This window comes from Rattus rattus, chromosome 6 (genome assembly GCF_011064425.1).
Source record: "Rattus rattus isolate New Zealand chromosome 6, Rrattus_CSIRO_v1, whole genome shotgun sequence".
In the NCBI taxonomy this organism is placed as follows: Eukaryota; Metazoa; Chordata; class Mammalia; order Rodentia; family Muridae; genus Rattus; species Rattus rattus.
The window spans coordinates 4,078,747-4,100,521 of NC_046159.1; the positions used below are offsets into that span (position 1 = coordinate 4,078,747).

The following is a 21,775-nucleotide window of genomic DNA, read 5'->3' on the forward strand; positions in this document are numbered from 1 at the left end:
CAGACTCAGGTCCCCATGCCTTCATGGCAAACAGCTTATCCCCTGAGCTCTCCCCGGCCCCCAGATAAGCTACTCTAAAGGAAATATAAAGGCCAGGTGTGGCAGCATGCACTTGGGAGGTGAGGCGGGAGTATCAGGACTTCAAGTCCAGCCTCTGAAACACGGCGAGTTCAAGTCCAAAGGAAACAAGACCCTGTCTTGCCAAGGCAAAGGCAATACGAAGTCTTTAACAAGTAAAATTATTTTTGCATTCTTTTCTCCGTCTTGCATTGAGAAGCATTACCAAGCTGTCGCTTCGGTGACTTAGCGCCGCAGTGTGGAAATGTCTGAAGCAGTGGTGGGAAGCAGAGATTCCCAAGTGTTGCCCTTCCCACAGGGCGGGATTGGTTCCAAGGCTGTGTTAGCTGCTCCTCAGGGGAAGCTGTTCTCTCTCCCACAGGCACCGGCTGAACTCAAGGTCTCTAAGTCACAACGTCCGCACTGTGCAGCCTGCATCTGCCACCTTCACCTCGGCTGCCTAACCCATGTGTCCCATGGAAGTGACACTAAGAGACCCAGGGGACATGTCTGTAATCACATAAAGCCTGAACTTTCTGTTCTGTAACTAAGTGCTTATTTCTACATTTCAATGGTGGTTTTCTGGCTCTCTCTGTTTCTGGGAAGTTCATCTGCATCAGCTAACACTGTGTGGCCGGGGCTCCTCCTGCTGAGTAAGGGACTCTGTGGTCTTGCAGAATAAAGCTCATGTTCTAGCCTCCAGTGCTGTCCTAAGCATTGATGTTTCCTACATTCACCAGAATGTTCTTAGAAGCGCCCGTTCTCCAGTAGCTTGTAACTGTGTGCGCCGGCTACCCAATGGATTGTGGGAGCCCCACAGAAGTGCTCTGCTTGCCTGGTGGCCCCTCTGATTCCTCAACGACCATGAGCTCATCATGTTCATCTGAATAACTTAACTTCATAGCTAAACGCTGGTTTAACGGGCTGTATTTGGGGACTAGGCTCATAAGCAAAACTGTAGGGTCTCTCTCTCTCTCTCTTCTGTTCTTAGTTTAAAGTTGCCATCTTTAAATTTACTGACCTTAGCACGTGCACCTATACACGTTGATAATTTAAATGTTTCCAAAGCCAGGTGTGTCAGGCGTACACGATGGAGCAATCAAACAGTAAGAGCCCGCAGCTCAGTGATGTATGTGCCGCAGGAACCTAGGGGCAGCAATGGCACCCTAACATCTGTGTCCCCAGCATCAAGTCAGTGCAGTGCTTCCACATAGTGGGCATTCAGTAAGTGACTTTCAATTTCAGATTAATGTAGAGCAAGGATTCCTGGCCTCCGTGTTTGGGGACTAGATAATTATGTCAGGGAGGAGAGGGATAGCCCTCTGTGTTAGCCATCCTTGATGTCCACTCCCTTTCCCAGCTGTGTCAGTCAAACGTCTCCAGATACTGTCAGAACCTCTGACAGACGACACCAGTACAGTAGTTCAAGACCAGCCCTGGTTTATATTTGGGTTTTGTTTAAGGGGTTGTTTGTTTGTTTAACTTTAAGGAAAATGCAACCTCTCTGACACTGGATCCCCTTTCCTGCGGACAGAAACTTCTGTATTTGCAGCTATCATAGCTCCTGTCCATTCAGCCGCCCGTATCCAGTGAATGTAAATTGAGTGTGAGACACTATCCATACTGGGGAGCTAGGTAAGGGCCCTCCCTTATAAAGAACAAGACAGTCACTGACAGACATACACACCATGCACAGACAGACAAATGTATACACTACACACTGTGATAGAGTAACAGGCTAAGCAGTGTTCTAAGGCACAGCCAGTCTCCCAGCTCCTCCCTCCTCAGCTCACCACACTTTACCCAGCTGGCTCAGGGCATTGCCCTCTACAGCAGTTGGCTCACGCCACAGGGTGCTAGCATTCTGTGTGTCCACGTGTGACTGTGCACGGGATCGGACACTGTTTGGTGTCTCCCAGAGACAGCACTTCCTACGTCAAAGGCCTGCAGATTTTCCTTTCCAAACAGGCAAGTGCCTTAACTAAGCTGCCCTGTTCCACTTTCTCCCTCAGATTATCCCAAGCAGAAGCTGACCCTGCTGGTGCCACAACTCCAGCCACCTGTGAGGTGGAGACAGGATGGTCACGGGTTCAAGTCTAGCCTGGGCTACCTAGGGAGTCAAAGTCAGTCAACACACAAGCACACTCACACTCACACTCGCACTCACACACACACACACATACTCTCACACACACACACACAAACACACATACACACAAACACACACACACACACACTCACACACACACACACTCACACACACACTCACACTCACACACACACACACACACACACACACACACACACACACTCTCACACACACACACACAGTTACTTAACAAATAAACATCAGGTGTCAGTTATAGTATGAGACATACATTCTCCCCACTGTGGAGAGCTGGTCAGAGTGAACAGGACAGTCACTGACAGACATACACACAGTGCACAGATGGATGGGCAGACACATAAACACACTGTGACAGAGCCTATAGCTGGCTACAAGGACCCTGATGTTGGCAGGGATGGGTGCTGTTCTCCACCCTCTCCTTCCTGTCTACAAGAGGGAAAGTAGGCTGTGTTTCTTAGACTCTGTGCACACTGTGCTGCATGCTCCTGTCTTCTTTACTCCGTATAAGATACATGATCACCTTATAACATATACGGTCGCCTTGACCACACCCAAGGAAATTCAGGCCCAGAGAGAGGTTAGATGTCTCTGGTGGGCCGGGGGCCACAGACAAAGCGATTCTTTTCTTTGTACTTCTCTAGGCTCTTTGCCACTGTAAATAACCAAAAACTCAAAAGCAGCTAAGGACTGTGTCATCTTTTTTGACCAGGAATGTCTAAAATACATTCACAAAAAGATCATGGCCCTGGTGTCCCCTGCTGGGTGCCTCCCTTCCATGCAATAAAAGGACAATCCCTAACTTGATTTTTACGTAAATGCTACACAAAGCATCAACTGGACCTTTGGGTTCTCTTTTATCAGTTTTACTTCTCCCTGGGAAGGGCATGGTGAGAGCTGGATCTGCTCTCCCTAGAGCTGGGCTCCCCAGAAGAACTCTGCATGAAGCCACCCATGGCCACACCCTGATGTGTGCAGTAGTGCCCCCATCCCCCACCCCAAACCCCGTGAAACTCTGCCCTGTCTCCTGGCATTTGTGATTCGGCCCATTCCAGTTTCTGGTTGCCCCAGCTTCTCAGGCCCCCAGGCTCCTGGGAGGTTGGTGTCTAAACATGTCACCCTCTCGAACCTCTGTTGACATCATTTGTGCTGATGAGACCAACATCTCTATCAGCCATAATCGAGGCCCAAACTCCTAAACGCTGAGAAGCCTGAGGCCATTAACATACCTGGATATGTTCTGAGTACCTCAAATTAACCGTAATAAACTAAGGGGAGGGGCTGGTGTGACAATTAAGGGAACGTGTCTCTTTTGCAGAATACCTAAGCTAATTAATTAACTGAATTACCTTATTGATCAATGTGGCACTTCTATCAGTTTCTCTAGGTGGGCCACCGTCCTCACCAACCCTGCAAAGCTGAAATCCTGCGTGTACTATTTACGGCTCCTGTTGATTTCTGCCTTCTGGAAACCTCTTCAAGCTCTCTCTCCTTGCCGTCACCAGGACCACCCCCTTGGTCCTAGCCCTCAGGAATGCTCAGTGGTGTCTGCCCTCTGTCTCCTGCCTCCAGCTCTGTGTCTTCCAGGGACTCCACAGCAGCTGCAGTCACACCTGCCCAGTGGTACTTTCTGTCAGTGACAGATATGTCCCCATCTGGGACACCCCATATAGGATGCTTAATGAGCAAACAGAAATGGAGATAGCATGGCCAGGAAGCCAACTTTTAAATACTATTTCACCTCACCAACATTCACTTTAATTTAGTAGCCACAACTAGACAGTAGGCACTGTCTATTTGGCACATAACTGGAGAACGGGCACTTCCTTGTGTGAAGGTAATCTGAAGTCACCTGAGGAAGAGTCCCTTCCCTCTCCAGGGTGAGCCGTAAAAGCCAGCTGCTGCTCGTGATGGGCTGGATGAAGAACTCGGGTCCAACGCCACCTGAGCTACACAACACCGAAAGGGAACAACCATGTCTAGAACACGCAGATGCGGGGACCGCATACATGAGAAAACCAGCAGCCCAATTCCAGTGGACCTCGTTTGCCAGCTTGTTGCTGCCATACTGGAGGAGGGGGCGGGGGAGGAGCCAGGGCTTGCATTAGTACGGTTCTCCGCCACTGGGCTATATTCACAGCCTTGGGGTGATGGTTTGGATTTTTAAGTCTTGGTTAATGCTTTTATCTCAAAAATACCTTGAGTGCCAGAGCTGGAGAGAGAGAGCTCTGTCAATAAAGTGCTCCCCTTTCAGAGATAAGGGCCTGAGTCTGATCCTCAGGGGAAAAGGTGGTTGCACACCCAGCCTGGGGTTTATAGCCCCAGGTCTAGAAAGGTAAAGACATGGGTCCCTAGCCAACCGGCCTGGCCTAATCAGCTAGCACAGTAAAAGTGAGAGACCCTGTCTCAAAATCCAAGGTGGATGGAATACTTAGTAGACATGAGGCTGACTGGTGAACTCCATACACAACACACCTACATGCATACACATCCCCCACACACACATGAACACATACAAACACACACATTACATATACAAACAAAAACATAGTAATTCGTGGTCTAACTGTGATGGTAAATTGCAGTGAACAACTTGGTAAGCTCTGGTATCAGCAGAGAGAAGGGTCTCTGGGCACACAGATGGGGGTTCAGCCCGAGAAGGCTGAGGTAGAAAGACTTGCCCACTGTGGGCGGCATCATCCCCTCAGCCAGGACCTTGGACTGCATAAGGGGGAGAAAGCCAGCTAAGCAGTAGCATTTAAATCTCTGCCTCCAACCATTGACTGGCTGCTTCAAGTTCCTGCTTCCCTGACTTCATGATGATGGGACCTACCTTTCAGCCATGAGCCAAAAGAACTCCTTTCTCCCCTGAGCTGCTTTTGTCTGAGTGTTTTATCAAAACAAAAGGAAAAAACAAAAACAAAACAAAACCACCAATCCAGAATATCATAGGAAAAACCGAGTTATATAAACTGACCCTGACAAGACAATGGATTTTGCAGAAAGGGGTTTCCTTGTTCATTATTTCAGAGAGACTAACAGTACAGTGCCCAGGCCTCACCTCTGCAGCTAAGTAGTTCCCAGTTGCAAGATGCTTAAACCTGAACAGGCTGTTCCACTGTCCTGCACCTCCACGGCATGGATCATGGTGAACCACCTAAAGAGAAGGAGAGTCTCAGTGAGCACATGGTTTCTACATGCCAGCCAGCGAGTGTCGCCAGCTGCAGAGTGCCCTGCCGTGCAGCCCGAGCCATCACATAGAACAACATGGAAGAAAAACATAACTTTCCATCAGTGAGCAAGTTTGTGCCTCACTTGTGGGTACCTCTGCCTGTAAACACTGTCTTAATACAAAGCTCCTATCAGAGGATAGTGGCTCACGAGTGACATCCCAGTGCTTGGGATGATGAGACAGAAGGACTACCCAAGTGCTCAAGGTTGCTTTGTGCTGCACAGTGAGTCCCAGGCCAGCCTGGGCTACAAAATGAGACTCTGCCTAATGTGTATCATTACTAGGCCACGGAATTGGAAAAGTCTGAGTAAATACCAGCATCAAAGCCAGGCCCTACAGGCTGCCATGAAACCTTACCTCCTTGTCTGATTTTCCTGTTACTTTCTACTTTAGTTACAGTTATTTTCTTGCATTTTTGTCAAGAGCAAATTATCTCACTCTGCTACTGCCTCCCCTACTCCCTTCCTTGAAGGTCTCGTGTCTACTTTGGCACTCTCTTTTGCCTGTACCTGAGCAACACTCCCTCTGACCACCTTGTGCTATTCCTCTCTAAGACGGGTTGCAAAAAGTTTGCTAAAAATGCTAAAAGTGGATGCTGTGCTGCCTAGCCTTTACTGTCAACTTGACACAACCTAGATTCACCTGGGAAGCGTGTCCTCGATTCAGGAATTTCCTACATCAGATTGGTCTACAGGCATGTCTGTAGGGAATCTTCTGGTTTACTCATAGACATAGGAGGGCCCAGCCCACCATGGACAGCACCATTCCCTCTGCAGGAACACTGAGCTGCATATGAGATCAGGCTGAGCATAGGCCCCAGTGAGCCAGCAAGCAGCATGCCTCCGTGACTTCTGCTTCAAGCTCCCTCGAGAGTTCCTGCCCTGCCTTCCCTTGGGGATGGACTGTGACCTAGAACTGTGAACCAAACCAACTCTCTCCTCCTTTCCAAGTTGCTTTTCATACTGGTGTTTATCACAACAACAGAAAGTAGAGTGGGAACAGATAGAAACATTAGTCATTAAATGTGAAATGTGATGACACTTATTTCAGTTCTTTGGATACAGTGTATTTCATTCGTTTTTTAATCCCAAACCCTGTCAATTTTATGTTATGTCACTATGGAAACTATTGCAAAGCATATGCCTTCAATGCAAGGAGTGAGAGCCAGCTGTGATTGATTTCTACATGAGGCTGACGCTGGAGGATCACTCCGAGTTTGAGGCCAGTGTAAGATACAGAGTGACAGCTGTGTGAAAGGGACAGGGGGGAGGGGGAGGAGAAAGGATGGAGGTAGAGAGGGGAAAGGAGGGGGAAAGACAGAGGTGGTATATTTGAATTGTTACAGTTGCTGCTGTAGGCTACAGTGTCCATTAGATCTCAGAACTGGCTTGTGTATGGGGACTGTGTATGTTCTATTTCCTCCACTGCTTGGAATAGTTCCTTAAATGAAAAGCCACATCTTATACCACACCGCCATGTTTAATTAGGGAAAGCTTTCAGAAACATAAACATTCTCTTTCTCTATCACTGAGTCTTGAACCGGACCTCTGGCTAACCTGGAACTCACCTTGGAGACCTGTCTGGTTTCAAACTTGTGTCTATCCTCTTATCTCAGCCTGGTGAGTAACACTGTTAACTATGAGTCTCTTGATTTCAGTAGCATTCAAAGAAAAAGTGTGCACTGCTCTCTGTGGTCTGTTTCTGCACAGCTTCTGGTCTGAACAATGTCGAGTTCACAATGTAACTTTTTTTCTCTTTTCAACCCCTTGATTTATTTGTTCAGCTTTATGAAGGGTTCCATTGTGGCATTTTCCTCTCAAGTTGGTCACAGCCACAAAGAGATAAATATTAGTTCACAAAAATCATTCCGTGTCACAGACATGCCATCAGTGTTGCCCATAACAGCAAAACAGCCTAGTGTATCTTTATCATTTTATCTAAATATGTGACTCCCACAAAAGTACACACCTCTATCTCCCAGAGTGCTTTAGAGCTAGTGGCCGATGTTGCTGATTGACGCAAGGTTGTCCGCAGGAAAATGTGCTGTTTTTTCTCATAGTCATCGCAGGTCAGAAACTTCTCTTGTTCCGCATGAAACAGTCTCACAACGTCACCCTGGGGAGACAGGTGAAGAGACGCTGACCTTCCAACAGTCACAGAGACCAGCAGACAGGAGACCCGGCAGTCCCTTTCTGGCTCCGGTACTCTGGGACAGCAATTTCCCTTGAAGGACTATGTGCACATTTCAGAGTACTGGGGGCTGTTGCTCAGTGGAATGTGAGGAAGATCTCTGTGGAGAGCAGGCTTACCCCTTTTAATACATCCTCTCGGTAGGAGCTGAACTTCATGAATAAAGTGATTTTCCAGCTAGTGTTGCAATTGACAGCATTCACCTATTAATGGGAAAGAATGTTAAAGGACATAAGGCGATAGACTCTATTCTGCACCATTTCAAACAGGAACAGAAGGGAAAAAAGCAACTGTAGACAATAAAGTGTCAGCCTCAATAAAAGCCTCTTCATAGGACCATTCAAATGACAGGTAATACCTACAGATGCCTTAACACCGCCAAGATTGAACTTGAGAGAATCTAGAAATAACATGATCTCCCTCCCTCCTCCTATCCCTCTCCCTTTCTCCCTCCTTCTATTCCTCCCCCTCTGTGTGTTCTTTCTTCTCTCCCTCTCCTTTCTGCCTTTCTCTTTCCCCTCTCTTCCTCCCTTCCTCCCTCTAGAGAAGATCAATACTCAGCCCCTCCCTCCTTTCCTGACTGACCTCTTTGCAGCCGGGGTTGTCCAAGAGCTCCACGTTGCTGGCATGCAGGGGCTGCCCAGCATTTACAGGCATCAGAACGACTTTATCTCCCACGACGATCTAGGAATCAGAAACACACTCTGATGCTCTGTGGGGCTAAAAAACTTCCCAGCAAGCCTTACCAGCAACCTGCCTCCCAGGGCTGTCATCTTCTACAGCTTGACTCTTCCCTCTGAGAAGCGTGTTCAGATACATCCTCATGCACACAGTCGCATCCTCTGGCGCCCTGCCAAAACCTGTCCATGAAGGTGGTCCAGTCCCATTCCTCATCGGTCTCCATGTCAGCTGGATTCCTCAAAAGCCGCAATTGGGTTATTTTCCTCCCACAAGACCTTTCCACAGACATACTAAAGGTGGCTGCCAAGATGCTCTTCAGAATTTCAACAGGGCAGCAGAGAACAAGATCACTCCGTGTTCCCTCCCCACTCAAAGGCAAGTCTGGTTAACTGATCAGCTCCTAGTCTCAGAATTATGAAACATCCTGTCATCTTCTGGCTTTGGGAAATACAGGGTAGGACATGCCCGACCTTATAAAGGTTTATAAGGCTTTGTCTGGCCCGGAGCCTCTGAGCCCTTCTTATTTGATATGTCCAAAGTTTCGACTACGTATGCTTCTTTCAAAGTAAGAACCATCAGGGTTCCAGGAGAACGCGCTAAATATCAAAGCCTCGGTTGATGTTTGTCTGGGCGATAATGACAAGGTCCACCTACTTGCACCTAACTCAGTGTGAGGCAGCTAAAGCTCCCTTTCCTTAATGTCAGTGACAGTGTGACCTAGTGACTAGAGAGATGTACACTGCGGAATTTCTTTAGAAGATGGCTATGTGGGGCTTTCCCACTCTGAAGCAAAATCAAAACCCTTCTCTTTGCGTGCTTCACCCCAGTTGCATATTAGAACAGTTATGAATTAGTTTGATCTGCAACTAAGAAAACCGTTGGGACTCAGGGCATCTCCATGCACCTTAAACCGAAACACACATTCGCACTCCCAGCGTCATGAGACCCTGAGTAGATAATGTTGAGGAGTTGTGTTGCCCTGAACTATCTGGAGATCTGAGCGTATCAGGGAAGCCTCAGGTTCACTTATCAAACCCAGGAAGGATGCCCTTGGGTTTGTAGGACGAGCATCTGCTGCTTGTGGGGCTGGTCTCTGGTCCTTGTCCGACCTTCCAAACATGAAAACAGGCAGGCACTTGTGTATAGAAAATAAAGGTAAGTAAGTCTTTGTTTTAGAGAACAGTTAAGAGGGGCTAGGAAGAAGACAACTGTGTCTAAGAACTAGCCCACAATCAGGGAATTCACATTACTAGGTATATTGGGAATAGATAGTAGATAGATAGATAGATAGATAGATAGATAGATAGATAGATAGATGATAGATAACTCAGGGGAGTGAGGCTTCAGGCCTGACGTGCTGATGGAGTGAGGCACTGTCTATTTGGCACATAACTGGAGAACGAGGGTATTTTATTTTATATCCCACAGTCAGCCACTTTGGCACTCCAGCATATCTTAACAAAGAAATTGAAATCCCCAAAGCATCTTTTGGGCCCATGTAACAGCTATGCCACATTCAAGCCACTGACTATGGTGCCACCTGGAGCTGGCTGTCCCTGCTTAGAAGTGATTCCTGGAATAACAACAAGAAGAACCTTACAATGGGAGTCAGAAGGCCAGCACCCTAGTTCCATCTCTAAAAAAAAAAAAAAAAAAAAAAAAAATGCTGGGCACGCCGCCTGTAAAACAGCAAAGTCCGCTTTGCTCGATAGAATCCCTCCCTACGCTCTAAGATTTTCTACTGACTTACAAAACAATCCTGCCTCGTCACACTTTGCAATCTACCATCAGCATAAAGGACCCTTGTCTTGTCTACTTAGATCCAGATGGAAAAGAAAAAGTAACTACTCAAATATGGAAACATTGATGCTTCACTCACGGCTGTTCTCATGCTGCTTCCAGTGACTTAGCAACAACCAAGGACTTCGTATATAGCTGAGTGTGCGGGAGCCTGTGACCGCTTTCCCCAAACCACGTATCATACGGAGTGTAGCCTCGTGCACTTAGTGCAACCAACAGCCTGGACTCCGGCTGCCATCCTCCTCCTCTTGGGCTCATAGGTCTCCTTGTAGAATGTGCACAAGCTAACTGCTTCACTCATTGCTAAGTAGCAAACTGTGGTTTAAAACTTCCTCTAACAATAGTGATAAAAACTGCATGGTATTGGTACAGAGACAGACAGATAGACCAATGGAACAGAATTGAAGACCCAGAAATGAACCCACACACCTATGGTCACTTGATTTTTGACAAAGGAGCCAAAACCATCCAATGGAAAAAAGATAGCATTTTCAGCAAATGGTGCTGGTTCAACTGGAGGTCAACATGTAGAAGAATGCAGATCGATCTATGCTTATCACCCTGTACAAAGCTTAAGTCCAAGTGGATCAAGGACCTCCACATCAAACCAGACACACTCAAACTAATAGAAAAACTAGGGAAGCATCTGGAACACATGGGCACTGGAAAAATTTCCTGAACAAAACACCAATGGCTTATGCTCTAAGATCAAGAATCAAGACAAATGGGATCTCATAAAACTGCAAAGCTTCTGTAAGGCAAAGGACACTGTGGTTAGGACAAAACGGCAACCAACAGATTGGGAAAAGATCTTTACCAATCCTACAACAGATAGAGGCCTTATATCCAAAATATACAAAGAACTCAAAAAGTTAGACCGTAGGGAGACAAATAACCCTATTAAAAAATGGGGTTCAGAGCTAAACAAAGAATTCACAGCTGAGGAATGCTGAATGGCTGAGAAACACCTAAAGAAATGTTCAACATCTTTAGTCATCAGGGAAATGCAAATCCAAACAACCCTGAGATTTCACCTCACACCAGTGAGAATGGCTAAGATCAAAAACTCAGGTGACAGCAAATGCTGGCAAGGATGCGGAGAAAGAGGAACACTCCTCCATTGTTGGTGGGGTTGCAGATTGGTACAACCATTCTGGAAATCAGTCTGGAGGTTCCTCAGAAAATTGGACATTGAACTGCCTGAGGATCCAGCTATACCTCTCTTGGGCATATACCCAAAAGATGCCCCAACATATAAAAAAGACACATGCTCCACTATGTTCATCGCAGCCTTATTTATAATAGCCAGAAGCTGGAAAGAACCCAGATGCCCTTCAACAGAGGAATGGATACAGAAAATGTGGTACATCTACACAATGGAATATTACTCAGCTATCAAAAACAACGACTTTATGAAATTCGTAGGCAAATGGTTGGAACTGTGAAAATATCATCCTGAGTGAGCTAACCCAATCACAGAAAGACATACATGGTATGCACTCATTGATAAGTGGCTATTAGCCCAAATGCTTGAATTACCCTAGATGCCTAGAACAAATGAAACTCAAGACGGATGATCAAAATGTGAATGCTTCACTCCTTCTTTAAAAGGGGAATAAGAATACCCTTGGCAGGGAAGAGAGAGGCAAAGATTAAAACAGAGACTGAAGGGACACCCATTCAGAGCCTGCCCCACATGTGGCCCATATATATACAGCCACCCAATTAGACAAGATAGATGAAGCAAAGAAGTGCAGAAGTGTAGATCGCTCCTGAGAGACACAGCCAGAATACAGCAAATACAGAGGCTAATGCCAGCAGCAAACCACTGAACTGAGAATAGGACCCCGTTGAAGGAATCAGAGAAAGAACTGAAGAGCTTGAAGGCTCGAGACCCCATATGTACAACAATGCCAAGCAACCAGAGCTTCCAGGGACTAAGCCACACCTAAAGACTATACATGGACTGACCCTGACTCTGACCTCATAGGTAGCAATGAATATCCTAGTAAGAGCACCAGTGGAAGGGGAAGCCTGGGTCCCATAAGACTGAACCCCCAGTGAACTAGACTGTTGGGGAGGCGGCAATGGGGGGGGTGGGGAGGGAACACCCATAAGGAAGGGAGGGGGAGGGAGGGGATGTTGCCCGAAACCGGAAAGGGAATAACACTTGAAATGTATATAAGAAATATTCAAGTTAATAAAAAAAAAAAAACCCAAATCAAACAAACCCAAACTAAAACAAAAAAAACAAAAAAAAAAACTTCCTCTAAACGTAGAGCCTTCCTCCTCATTTAATATACTTCTGCAGAAACTCGGTCGCGATTAAACCACACTCAAAGAGATAGTATTTGCAACTGCCTTCAGCAAACGACAGTAGGTTGGTGTTACAAAATGCTGCCTATTCCTAACAAAGAGAGGGAGCGTCGTGACACAATCCGTGTGCAGCTTACACAGGGCTGTGGGCATGCCAGCCTTCCTCAGCAACCTTCGTCACACACGAAGCTACACGGAGGTGAACAAACACAGTGACTGTTTCAGCAAGCAGCAAGGTGGAGGAAGACTTGCACCTGGGCCACATGGAGCCAATCCAGATAAGAACAATTTAACGCATCGTGGATGGCCACAAAAGAACAGGGGCTTCAGTGAAAGACTTTGTTTCGACTTTCTACTGAAACTAATTGTCTAAAGTAGTTGGTTACATTCAACTCTCTACTGATACCATCAAGCGGCTTTGGAGTAGGGCGAGGAAGGGAAAGGAGACCACAGCTAATCTAAAAGGCCAGAGGCCCATTCCAGCGTGCCATCATCACGTTCTTTTGTGGTTTGAGCTTAGGATTCCTTTGGCTTGCTCTTTAGTTTTCATGACTACCAATAGATGGCACCGTGGGGGTTGGAGGGTTGGTACAGCATTCTGAGGACGGGTATCCTAGATGGCGGCAGTTCACAGACTGCACTTTAGCCCTTGAGTAGCTGAGAGTTGATTGTAATTCACTACACACTCAGAGTAAAGAAAGATGCAGCATGCTCACTGCACAGACCCACTGACTGGGGGAGGGGAGCGCTGACTTTCTGAGGAGCCCAACACATTCCTGCATGCCGTGCATAGCAAACCTTACCTAAGGAAGACATCGCCAGAAAACTTATTAACCCAATTAAATCATGGCGTGCATGTCCTGTGGAATTGAATTTACACTTTAAAATTCACTGGGAAAATAGAAGAGATTCTCTAGAGAAAAGAAGACATTTCAGACACACAAAAGACCTCCACACACACTACAGATGTAACCAAAGTGTCAGCTGTGAAACTCATCTTCGCATCAGTCAGAGTTCACGTTAACTTTCTCACGTGGCAATTATGGTTCGTGTGGCCTCTGTGAGGAGTTTTACTTTGTGAGCCAGCCTTTACTGAGCATCTTCCAAGTGCTAAGGACTATCACAAGAATATCAAACCTTTGCCAGATGTGGTGGTGCACACCCGCAATCCCACAGCCCGTAAGCAAGTACTGAGGCAGAAGGAACAAAGGAAGTCAGACGTCAGCCTAAGCCACCTAACAAGTGCCAGGTCAGGCAGGAACATAGTGAGATACGTTTCAATAAGTAAGATGAAACTATTGTTCTGATGGAATTATCCCACTGTCCCTCCCAGCTTCTACAAAAGAGCAGAAAAAGAACTAAGCCCGTGGTTCTCAACCTGCGGGTCATGACCCCTTTGGAACCATTGGGAAACACAGGTTTGCCTTGCTATTCATAAAGTCGCGAAATTATAAATAATGTTATGGTTGGGGGCCACCACAACATGAAGCACTGTGTGGAGGGTCGCAGCACTCGGAAGGCTGAGAAGCGCCGATGTAAGCAATCAGGACATCACAGCCTTTTGCAAAATCCCACTTTGCAGTCAACAACAATGAGAGTATGTCACAGCCCCTCCCCTCAAACACCAGAAGAAGTTGGCTGTGAAGACACTGATCAGAGCTTTGCCATGACTCTTGAGGTTCCCCTGTCCATTCAGAAGGCCAGGAGGCCTAGTGGTCCTCTCCCTCGCAAGCAAGCTCAATCCTAACTAAGCGGAAGAATAACCTGCCTCTTTGAAAAGACTCCACATACTGACTGGAGATGACTAACGGGAGCTGACATCTGGCCTGTGATTTCTGAGCATGGTATAAATTGTAAACAAATGCATTTAGCTTAGCCAAGTTTTTTTAAAAATGCTAATGCAAAATGTGTTAGAAAGCACAGTAACACATATGTGCAAAAATGCTATGATGTAACCCGTTATTTTACGTGCTACTTTAAATCGTGTAGAATTAACTGGCTGAAGACTGCATTTCCCCTTTCTGCATGTACTTCCTGAGTTCTCTAAGAATACCGCGTGATGTCTGTTTCCCCCGTGGCTTTGCTCGCACGTACATTATCACCCTCGCTTCTCAGCTTCCAGAAGGGATGGATGTAGAACCAGGACCCTTCATTTCCTGCAGCATCCAGGGACACACGCATGGCATTCTTCTCCAGTAAGGCAGGCAACCTCTTGTTCACGGTGAGGTACTTGTTGCTTTTTATGTGCAGTAGCTGAAGGGGGAAGATGAACATTAGTGCTTGTATTCATGGCTTCCTCAGTAGTTATACTCATAAATCTACACACCACGGCTTACGGTGGACACTAAACGGGCGACCTCGTTTAAGGCTCAACAAGCACCAACTTTCCGAGCTACCCTGAGTTCTTCTCCAAGGGTGATGCTGACTGCGTGAAGAGGGTACAACAGGGAATGCTGAAGACATTGTCCCCTACTGAGAAGTAACAGACTAAAGCCAGGCTTTCCAAAACGACCTGGAGGGTCCCCAAGACCCTATCCGTTACCAACCACAAAAGCAGAACTCACTCGCTAAAGGAAACCTGAGAGAACGCCTACCCGGTGTGTCTAAGCACTTCTGCACACAGACAGCATTAGGTCCTGTTCTGTGGCATCAATAGAGTCAGTGGGGAGGCACTGACCTCCCACCTCTCGGAGGCATGCGAAAGGACCAGGCCTCCCCTCTCCCTTCTCCACACACGCTGTGGACGGCCTTCCCAAGAAAGGACCTTACTGACTAGAAACAGAAAGATAAAATAAACTTCCCAGCTACTTTCAAAATCTTTCAAAAGAGAGTGGTCCTTTTAGTATCCATAAGATGGAGCTGAAGTACTCTCAGGGTAAAAGGCAAATCTTTAATTGAGAAAAAAAATCATCGTTTTGCAAAACTCAAGCTTCTAACTACTCTTGGTTCTTATTGTACCGATAAAGGCACAGAATCCTACTGGTCTGGGAAGTAGCTCAACTGATCAAGTGCTGTCCCCAAGGAGTTCAGTCCCCCAAGTTAAAAAGTCAAAATAGGGGTTGGGGATTTAGCTCAGTGGTAGAGCACTTGCCTAGCAAGCGCAAGGCCCTGGGTTCGGTCCCCAGCTCCGGAAAAAAAGAAAAGAAAAGAAAAGAAAAAGTCAAAATAGGAAGGAGGGTGAGGTGACACACACTTGTCATCGCAGCACAGGGGAAGCAGGTTCTTGGGCTCCCTGGTAGCCAGCCTAGCTGAATCCAGTAGTTCCAGGCCTATGAGGATCTTGTCCTCCAAAACAAGGTGAGATGAGGGTGACCCCATGCTTATACACACAGACACTCATTTACACTCACTCACACACACACACACTCACACATACACTCACACATTCACACACTCACACACACTCTCACATTCACAAACTCATGCATACTCATACACACAAACACATACTCACACCCATGCACGCAAACATACACAGTCACACTCATGTACATGCACACTCAAAATATACTTACACACCCAAACTCACGATCATGTATACTCCCGCTCACACAAACACACTTCACACACTCACACTTGTGCACTCACATATGCACGTCTCACACACTAAACACTCATGCATGTGCACACTCACATACACAAACACACACTCGTGTACAATCACACTCATGCACACTCACTTGCACTCATACACACATACACACCCAAACACAACTCACACACTCATGTACACACAAACACACACACACACACACACACACTCACACTCAAGCCTGAGTATGTACCTACATGGTCTATGGCAAAGGCTCAGCCCTTAGCTGAGAAGACAGACATTTGTACTTGAAGTACTTGAGAAGGAACCCAAGTGAGTCACCAAAACTCTATGAAGAGACACTCTCTGGAAGACTACTTGGGGGTATGCAGCCCCAAGAAGCTGAAAGCCACTCTCTATCACTAGATGAGATTACACACTCAAGTCTGAGGCCCGTCCTGCCCTGTCTGGTAACAGCTTTGCCTTGCCCTCTGGCACATTGCCATCGGTCCAGGACAAAATATCAGGAGACATTGTTCTTTAAAGCAGCCTTACAAAGTACCTCATTGTGGCGATTACTGTAAGGAACCTGTGAGGCTGTTGTTTACCATTTTAAACAGCATCGTCTTTTTATGAGCACGCAAGAGAGATGCTTTCCTCGTCTCACTTCTGGGAATGGCTGTGTTTCTGGACTCCACATGGGAGTTACGCTGCAGACCTCCCCTAACAGGGCAGTAACAGGTCATTCCTGGTGGCCAAGCAGCGGCAGAAATGCTCTGGGCTAGGGATTTACCAAACTTTCCAAACAGGTTTGCTAAGCAAGCCCCACCCTTGACTTCACCTCATCAAGTCAGTCACCCAAGTGCCTCCTCAGAGACTGGGGCTTTATCTCCCAGTGTGCTGTGTTTCTTGGAAAAGGTCTCACATTCTTTTTGGAACAAGGTGGGGCACTTACAAGCAAATAAAAAAAAAAAGCCCAAAAAATCCAAATGAAGCAGGAGAAAGGAACTCAGGAGAGATAAATCAGGGTTTGTGCATGAACTGACAGTGAAGACTAAAAGACAATCGGAGACTACCTGTTAAGTGTACAACTTCCCGTCCACCCAGGGAAAGAGACAGCACCAACATCTTAGTCTCAGCCAAATCATCTAAAGAGCTGTTTCTCATGGGCCTTAGAAATCCTTTTGCACAGACTTGTCTTTGGCGTGGTACCCACCCAGAGGTCACTGAATGCATTCCCCATGTTCTGCGCTTGGGGGCTGGTGCAAACCATATTTAGTACATACACGGCACAATGGATGTTTGCTGAAAATGTCATACTAATTACCATCCCCACCAAAAGAACAAGCATAGCACCTCAAACGTTGGCACGCCGCCGTGTGGGTAATTTCACAAGTCACCCTTGAAATACTTCGATGTCCTCTTTGATGACAAAAATGGAGACTTACTTGTATAACGTTGCTGTATTTCACAATTTCTCCCAAAAGTTTCCTGTTCTCTGACTCATTCTGTTTTTGTTCCAGCTCTGCGGCGTGCTGCAAGATGGCAACCGAAGGTTGAGTGGGGAAACACAGCAAGCCGAAAGGATGGCTTACAATGTGTTCTCAGTAACAAGAATAAACCAGACTGGCTGCGGCGTGACTGGGGAGTGGGACAGGGCGAGGGGCAGGAGTTAAATGATTATGATATGAGGTGGAAACTTCACGCAGTTTGCAGGGTTCAAGACAGAGTTTCTCCATGTAGCCCAGGCTATCCTGAAACTTACTTGTAGACCAGGCTAGTCCTGAACTCAGAGATCCACCTGCCCCTGCCTCCCAAGTGCTTGGATTAAAGACAGGCACCACCACATGAAGCAAGGAAGTTTTCTGTTACTGAGAGCACCCAGATCCTGGTGCCCCGTGCACCACAACTGTCTTGGGCTATTTGTTTCTATACTGCAAGTTTCAGTTAAATAGAAGGTTCTGTGGGACCATGATTTTTTTTTACTGTGTAACATAAAACTATTAGAAAAGCAGTTGAATTAAAACCTCAGAGTATAGCTTTCAATTCTGAGAGTGGCTGGCATTTAAGTGACACAACACAAATTCATACAAAAAAAAAATCCTTCATTTTCTCCATAGTCTATTAGGAAAAAATAAGTACTTGGTGGAATAAAATATGATTAGACCTAATAGTTAGAGATTTTTTATTCATTTTCAGTCTGGTGAGAAGCTTAGAAAAATAACAGTGGGGCTGTGCTGCCCATGTGCCAGGAGTAAGCAGGCACACGGCCTGCAACTACAAGGTCGGCCTGTGCACCACGCCCTGCCTCCACTGGCTGGCTCTCCCGCCTGCCCGCCTCAGGAGGAAGATGGCCGCCCTTACCTGGAGCTTCTTCAGCAGGGCAGCCTCCGTGTGGTTTCCTTGCTTCGCCTGCTTGGCTTTCCAGTACTGCTTCTGGGCAGAGTATCGATTCATGGGGCACACCTTGAAGAGGCAGTCTGAGGAAACAACAGACAGATGGGCAGCTGAGGCAACTGGGGCTCTACAGACCGATTTGAAAGGCTGGTTTGGAGTACTGGCATCTCAGCGTCTGCAGAAGTCACATCGGTCATTCTCTGAGCAAGTCTTAACTGGCTCCATAACATCCCTTTCAGATACCTCCTTACGTTTCAGCAACCGTCCATTTACGTTTAGTAGACCTCTCCTTGTCGGGGTTTTGTGGAACACTCCTAGCTAGTGTAATTCACGAGGAAAGTGATGCAGTGCGACAGAAGGCAGCTCTTAGTTGGCTTTGGTCTTTTGAGACAGGGTCTCACGTAGCCCAGGCTAACCCCCTTCTTATTATGTAGACAAGGATGGCCTTGATTTCCCGATCCTCCTGCCTTTGCCTTGTCAGTACTAGGGTTGCGGGCACAGCCGCCACACCTCACCAATGAGATGTCTCTTAATGGTCAGGAGGTATCTGATCTTGGAACACGAACAGTGAGGCTGAACGTGGCCATGCTACATTCAGGAGGCCAAGGCAGTGGGATGGTGAGTTCAAGGCCAGACTGGACTACTCTGCCTCAAGACTGAAAGCAAACGAAAGAGATGCCTTATCTGCTGCTATACTGTGATTCCTTCTCCATGTTCAGTGCTTTTGTTGCAAGAAATAACAACCACACAACCGTGACAGCATCTTAGTCCCCTGCAGGTTCCACATACCCAGGCTGAACCCAGGGTGGACACTTGAAAGCTGGGGTAATAGGAAAGAAGAACCCAAGCAAAACAAAAGCCAAACTGTATCCTGATACCAAATTCCTAAGTACTCGGGCCGGAAATCACAACCACGGGTGAGTACGGTAGTGACGCCTCGAAAGCAGAAGAGCACAGTGGTGATTTCTCCTGGTGGGGAGAGCCAGCCCAGCAGTGCTCCTTCCGCGGCCTATGCCACAGGAGTCAACAGAAAATGGAGGCCACCTCCCATGGCCAGAGGGGCCCTGGACACCCTTCCTGCTGCACTGGCAGAACTCTTCAGCCACAGTCAGGAAGAGGACAGGGAAGGTTGCTCAGTCCCTCCTCAACTCACACAGTCCACCAGCCTAGCCAGGGAGCAATGACACTTAACCCTGACATCACAGATAAGAGAGCAATAAATGAAACCAGACCCAAACATTCTCTCCATTTTTTACACACACACACATTCACATGCACACACACATGCACTCACACACACACTCACATACACATACACACATATACTCTCACATATACACTCACACAGACACACACTTTCATGTATAAACTCACATACATACACATGCTCACACATACACCTACACACTCACATACACATACACTTTCACACATACTCTCTCACATACACTATCATACACATATATACATGTACTCTCACATATATACTCATACATACACTACACTCGCGTGCACACACACACACACTTACAGACCACAAACATTCATATACATACACATACAGTCTCACACATTCATACACACACACTCTCACACATACACTCACACACACCCACATACACACATACACTTACACATACACTCATATATACATCTACTCTTACATGTACACTCATACATACACATACACTCACACATACACACACATATACTCTCACATATATACTCACACACTTACACACACTTACACACACATACTCATACACACACTGTCACTCATACACTCACACACATATACACATATACATTCATACACACTCACACACATACACTCACCCACACTCACACACTCATTTACATACATATACACTCACACACAAATACACATATACACCCTCACATATACTCTCACACACATAAACTCTTGCATATACATTCACACACATACACTCTCACATATACACTTACACACATACAAACACATATACACTCATACTCACACACACTCAAATTAATATTCAATTTAAAATTTGGCTGGAGAGATGACTCAGTGGTTAAGAGCACTTGTTGCTCTTGCAGAGGACCCAGGTTCAATTCCCAGCAACTGCGTGGTAGGTAATGATCAACGGTAACCCCAACTTTGAGGATCCAGCACCGTCTTCTGAGCTCCTTGGACACCAGGCATGCACATAACAAATATGCAGCCTCCCACCGTGAGGATACTGGGCTAAGCCTCTGACACTGTAAGCAAGACCCAGCTAGAAGCCTTCTTTTATAAGAACTGCCTTGGTCATACTGTCTCTTCACAGCAATGGAACACTGACCAAGACAAGGCGTATGACTAAAATTTGTTTTTAAATTAGAAAAAGAAAACCAGGAAATATAATGAACTTAGAATACACACATAGAATCTATTTATGTTATCTATTTATTATGTATTTGTGGGGATGCTGGTGAAGGCCAGGGGACAACTTGTGGGGGTCGGTTCTCTCCTTCCACTTTGTTCTAGGAATCTAACTCGTGTCATCAGACTTCACAGAGAGCGCCTTTACCCCATACATCCTGTCAATTTCCCTATTTTCATATTACAGAAACTAACTTGAAATTTCTAACTTTAAAGATACATGAGGCTAAAGAGGTGGCTCGGGGGTTAAGAGCAGCTCCTGCTCTTCCAGAGGACCAGAGTTTGGCGCTCTCTCTCTCTCTCTCTCTCTCTCTCTCTGTCTGTCTCTCTCTCTGTCTCTCTCTCTGTCTCTCTCTCTCTCTCTCTCTCTCTCACTCTCTCTCACTCTCACACACACACACACACACACACACAGTACAAATACATACAGATAAAAATAATTTAAAAAAATACTAATTCGCCTTGACTTGCGTTGGGCTGGGACCTCTGACTGCTGCTCTGAGGTCAGTGACAAGGAGGTCATCGCAGTATCCCAGGGCTGTGCTGATGGCAGTGGAGGCTAAAAGTAAAATTAGGAGACACCCAGAGACCTGCTGACCGCCATGTCACAACTTGGGCAGGGAAAGATGCCGTCCACTGCACTACAGGGAGGGCTGTAGACACACAGAACCCTGCCTGCAGCCACACAACAGTAGCACCGGAGGAGGAAGACATCCAGAGACCCTCCTGCTGCCAAGCCATGGGGAATGGGCAGGGAGAGCGGCCCAGAGACCTGCTTGCCTCGCAGAACTCCCTGGGGGAAGGGAAGATCGCCACAGACCCACCCACTGCCATGTCTCATGGACGGGCTCTTGAGGCCACGCAACACAGAGTAGGTCACCCAGCCGGACCCACTACAATATGCAAACGTGTGGTAGACACCAGTTGTAGCATTGTAAAGGGAGACAGAACTGAAGACACAGGGCGGGAGAGGAATAGACTGATGTGCATAGCCACGCCCCCAACCCCGCCCCAACCCCACCACCTGAGGCCTTGTTGCTG

At 46.8% G+C, this 21,775-nt stretch overlaps 1 protein-coding gene across 1 annotated transcript in view; it reads right to left on the reverse strand.

Moving 5' to 3' along the window:
• Positions 1–21,775, reverse strand: part of Itpr2 (inositol 1,4,5-trisphosphate receptor type 2) — a 387,801-nt gene that overhangs the window by 291,736 nt on the left and 74,290 nt on the right. The window contains exons 3-9 of the mRNA XM_032905407.1: positions 18,298–18,413; positions 17,382–17,468; positions 14,496–14,654; positions 8,190–8,288; positions 7,724–7,807; positions 7,383–7,529; positions 5,244–5,339 (exon numbers count right to left, since the gene is read on the reverse strand). Coding sequence (XP_032761298.1) covers positions 5,244–5,339; positions 7,383–7,529; positions 7,724–7,807; positions 8,190–8,288; positions 14,496–14,654; positions 17,382–17,468; positions 18,298–18,413 — 788 coding nt within the window. The remainder of the gene's footprint in view (positions 1–5,243; positions 5,340–7,382; positions 7,530–7,723; positions 7,808–8,189; positions 8,289–14,495; positions 14,655–17,381; positions 17,469–18,297; positions 18,414–21,775) is intronic.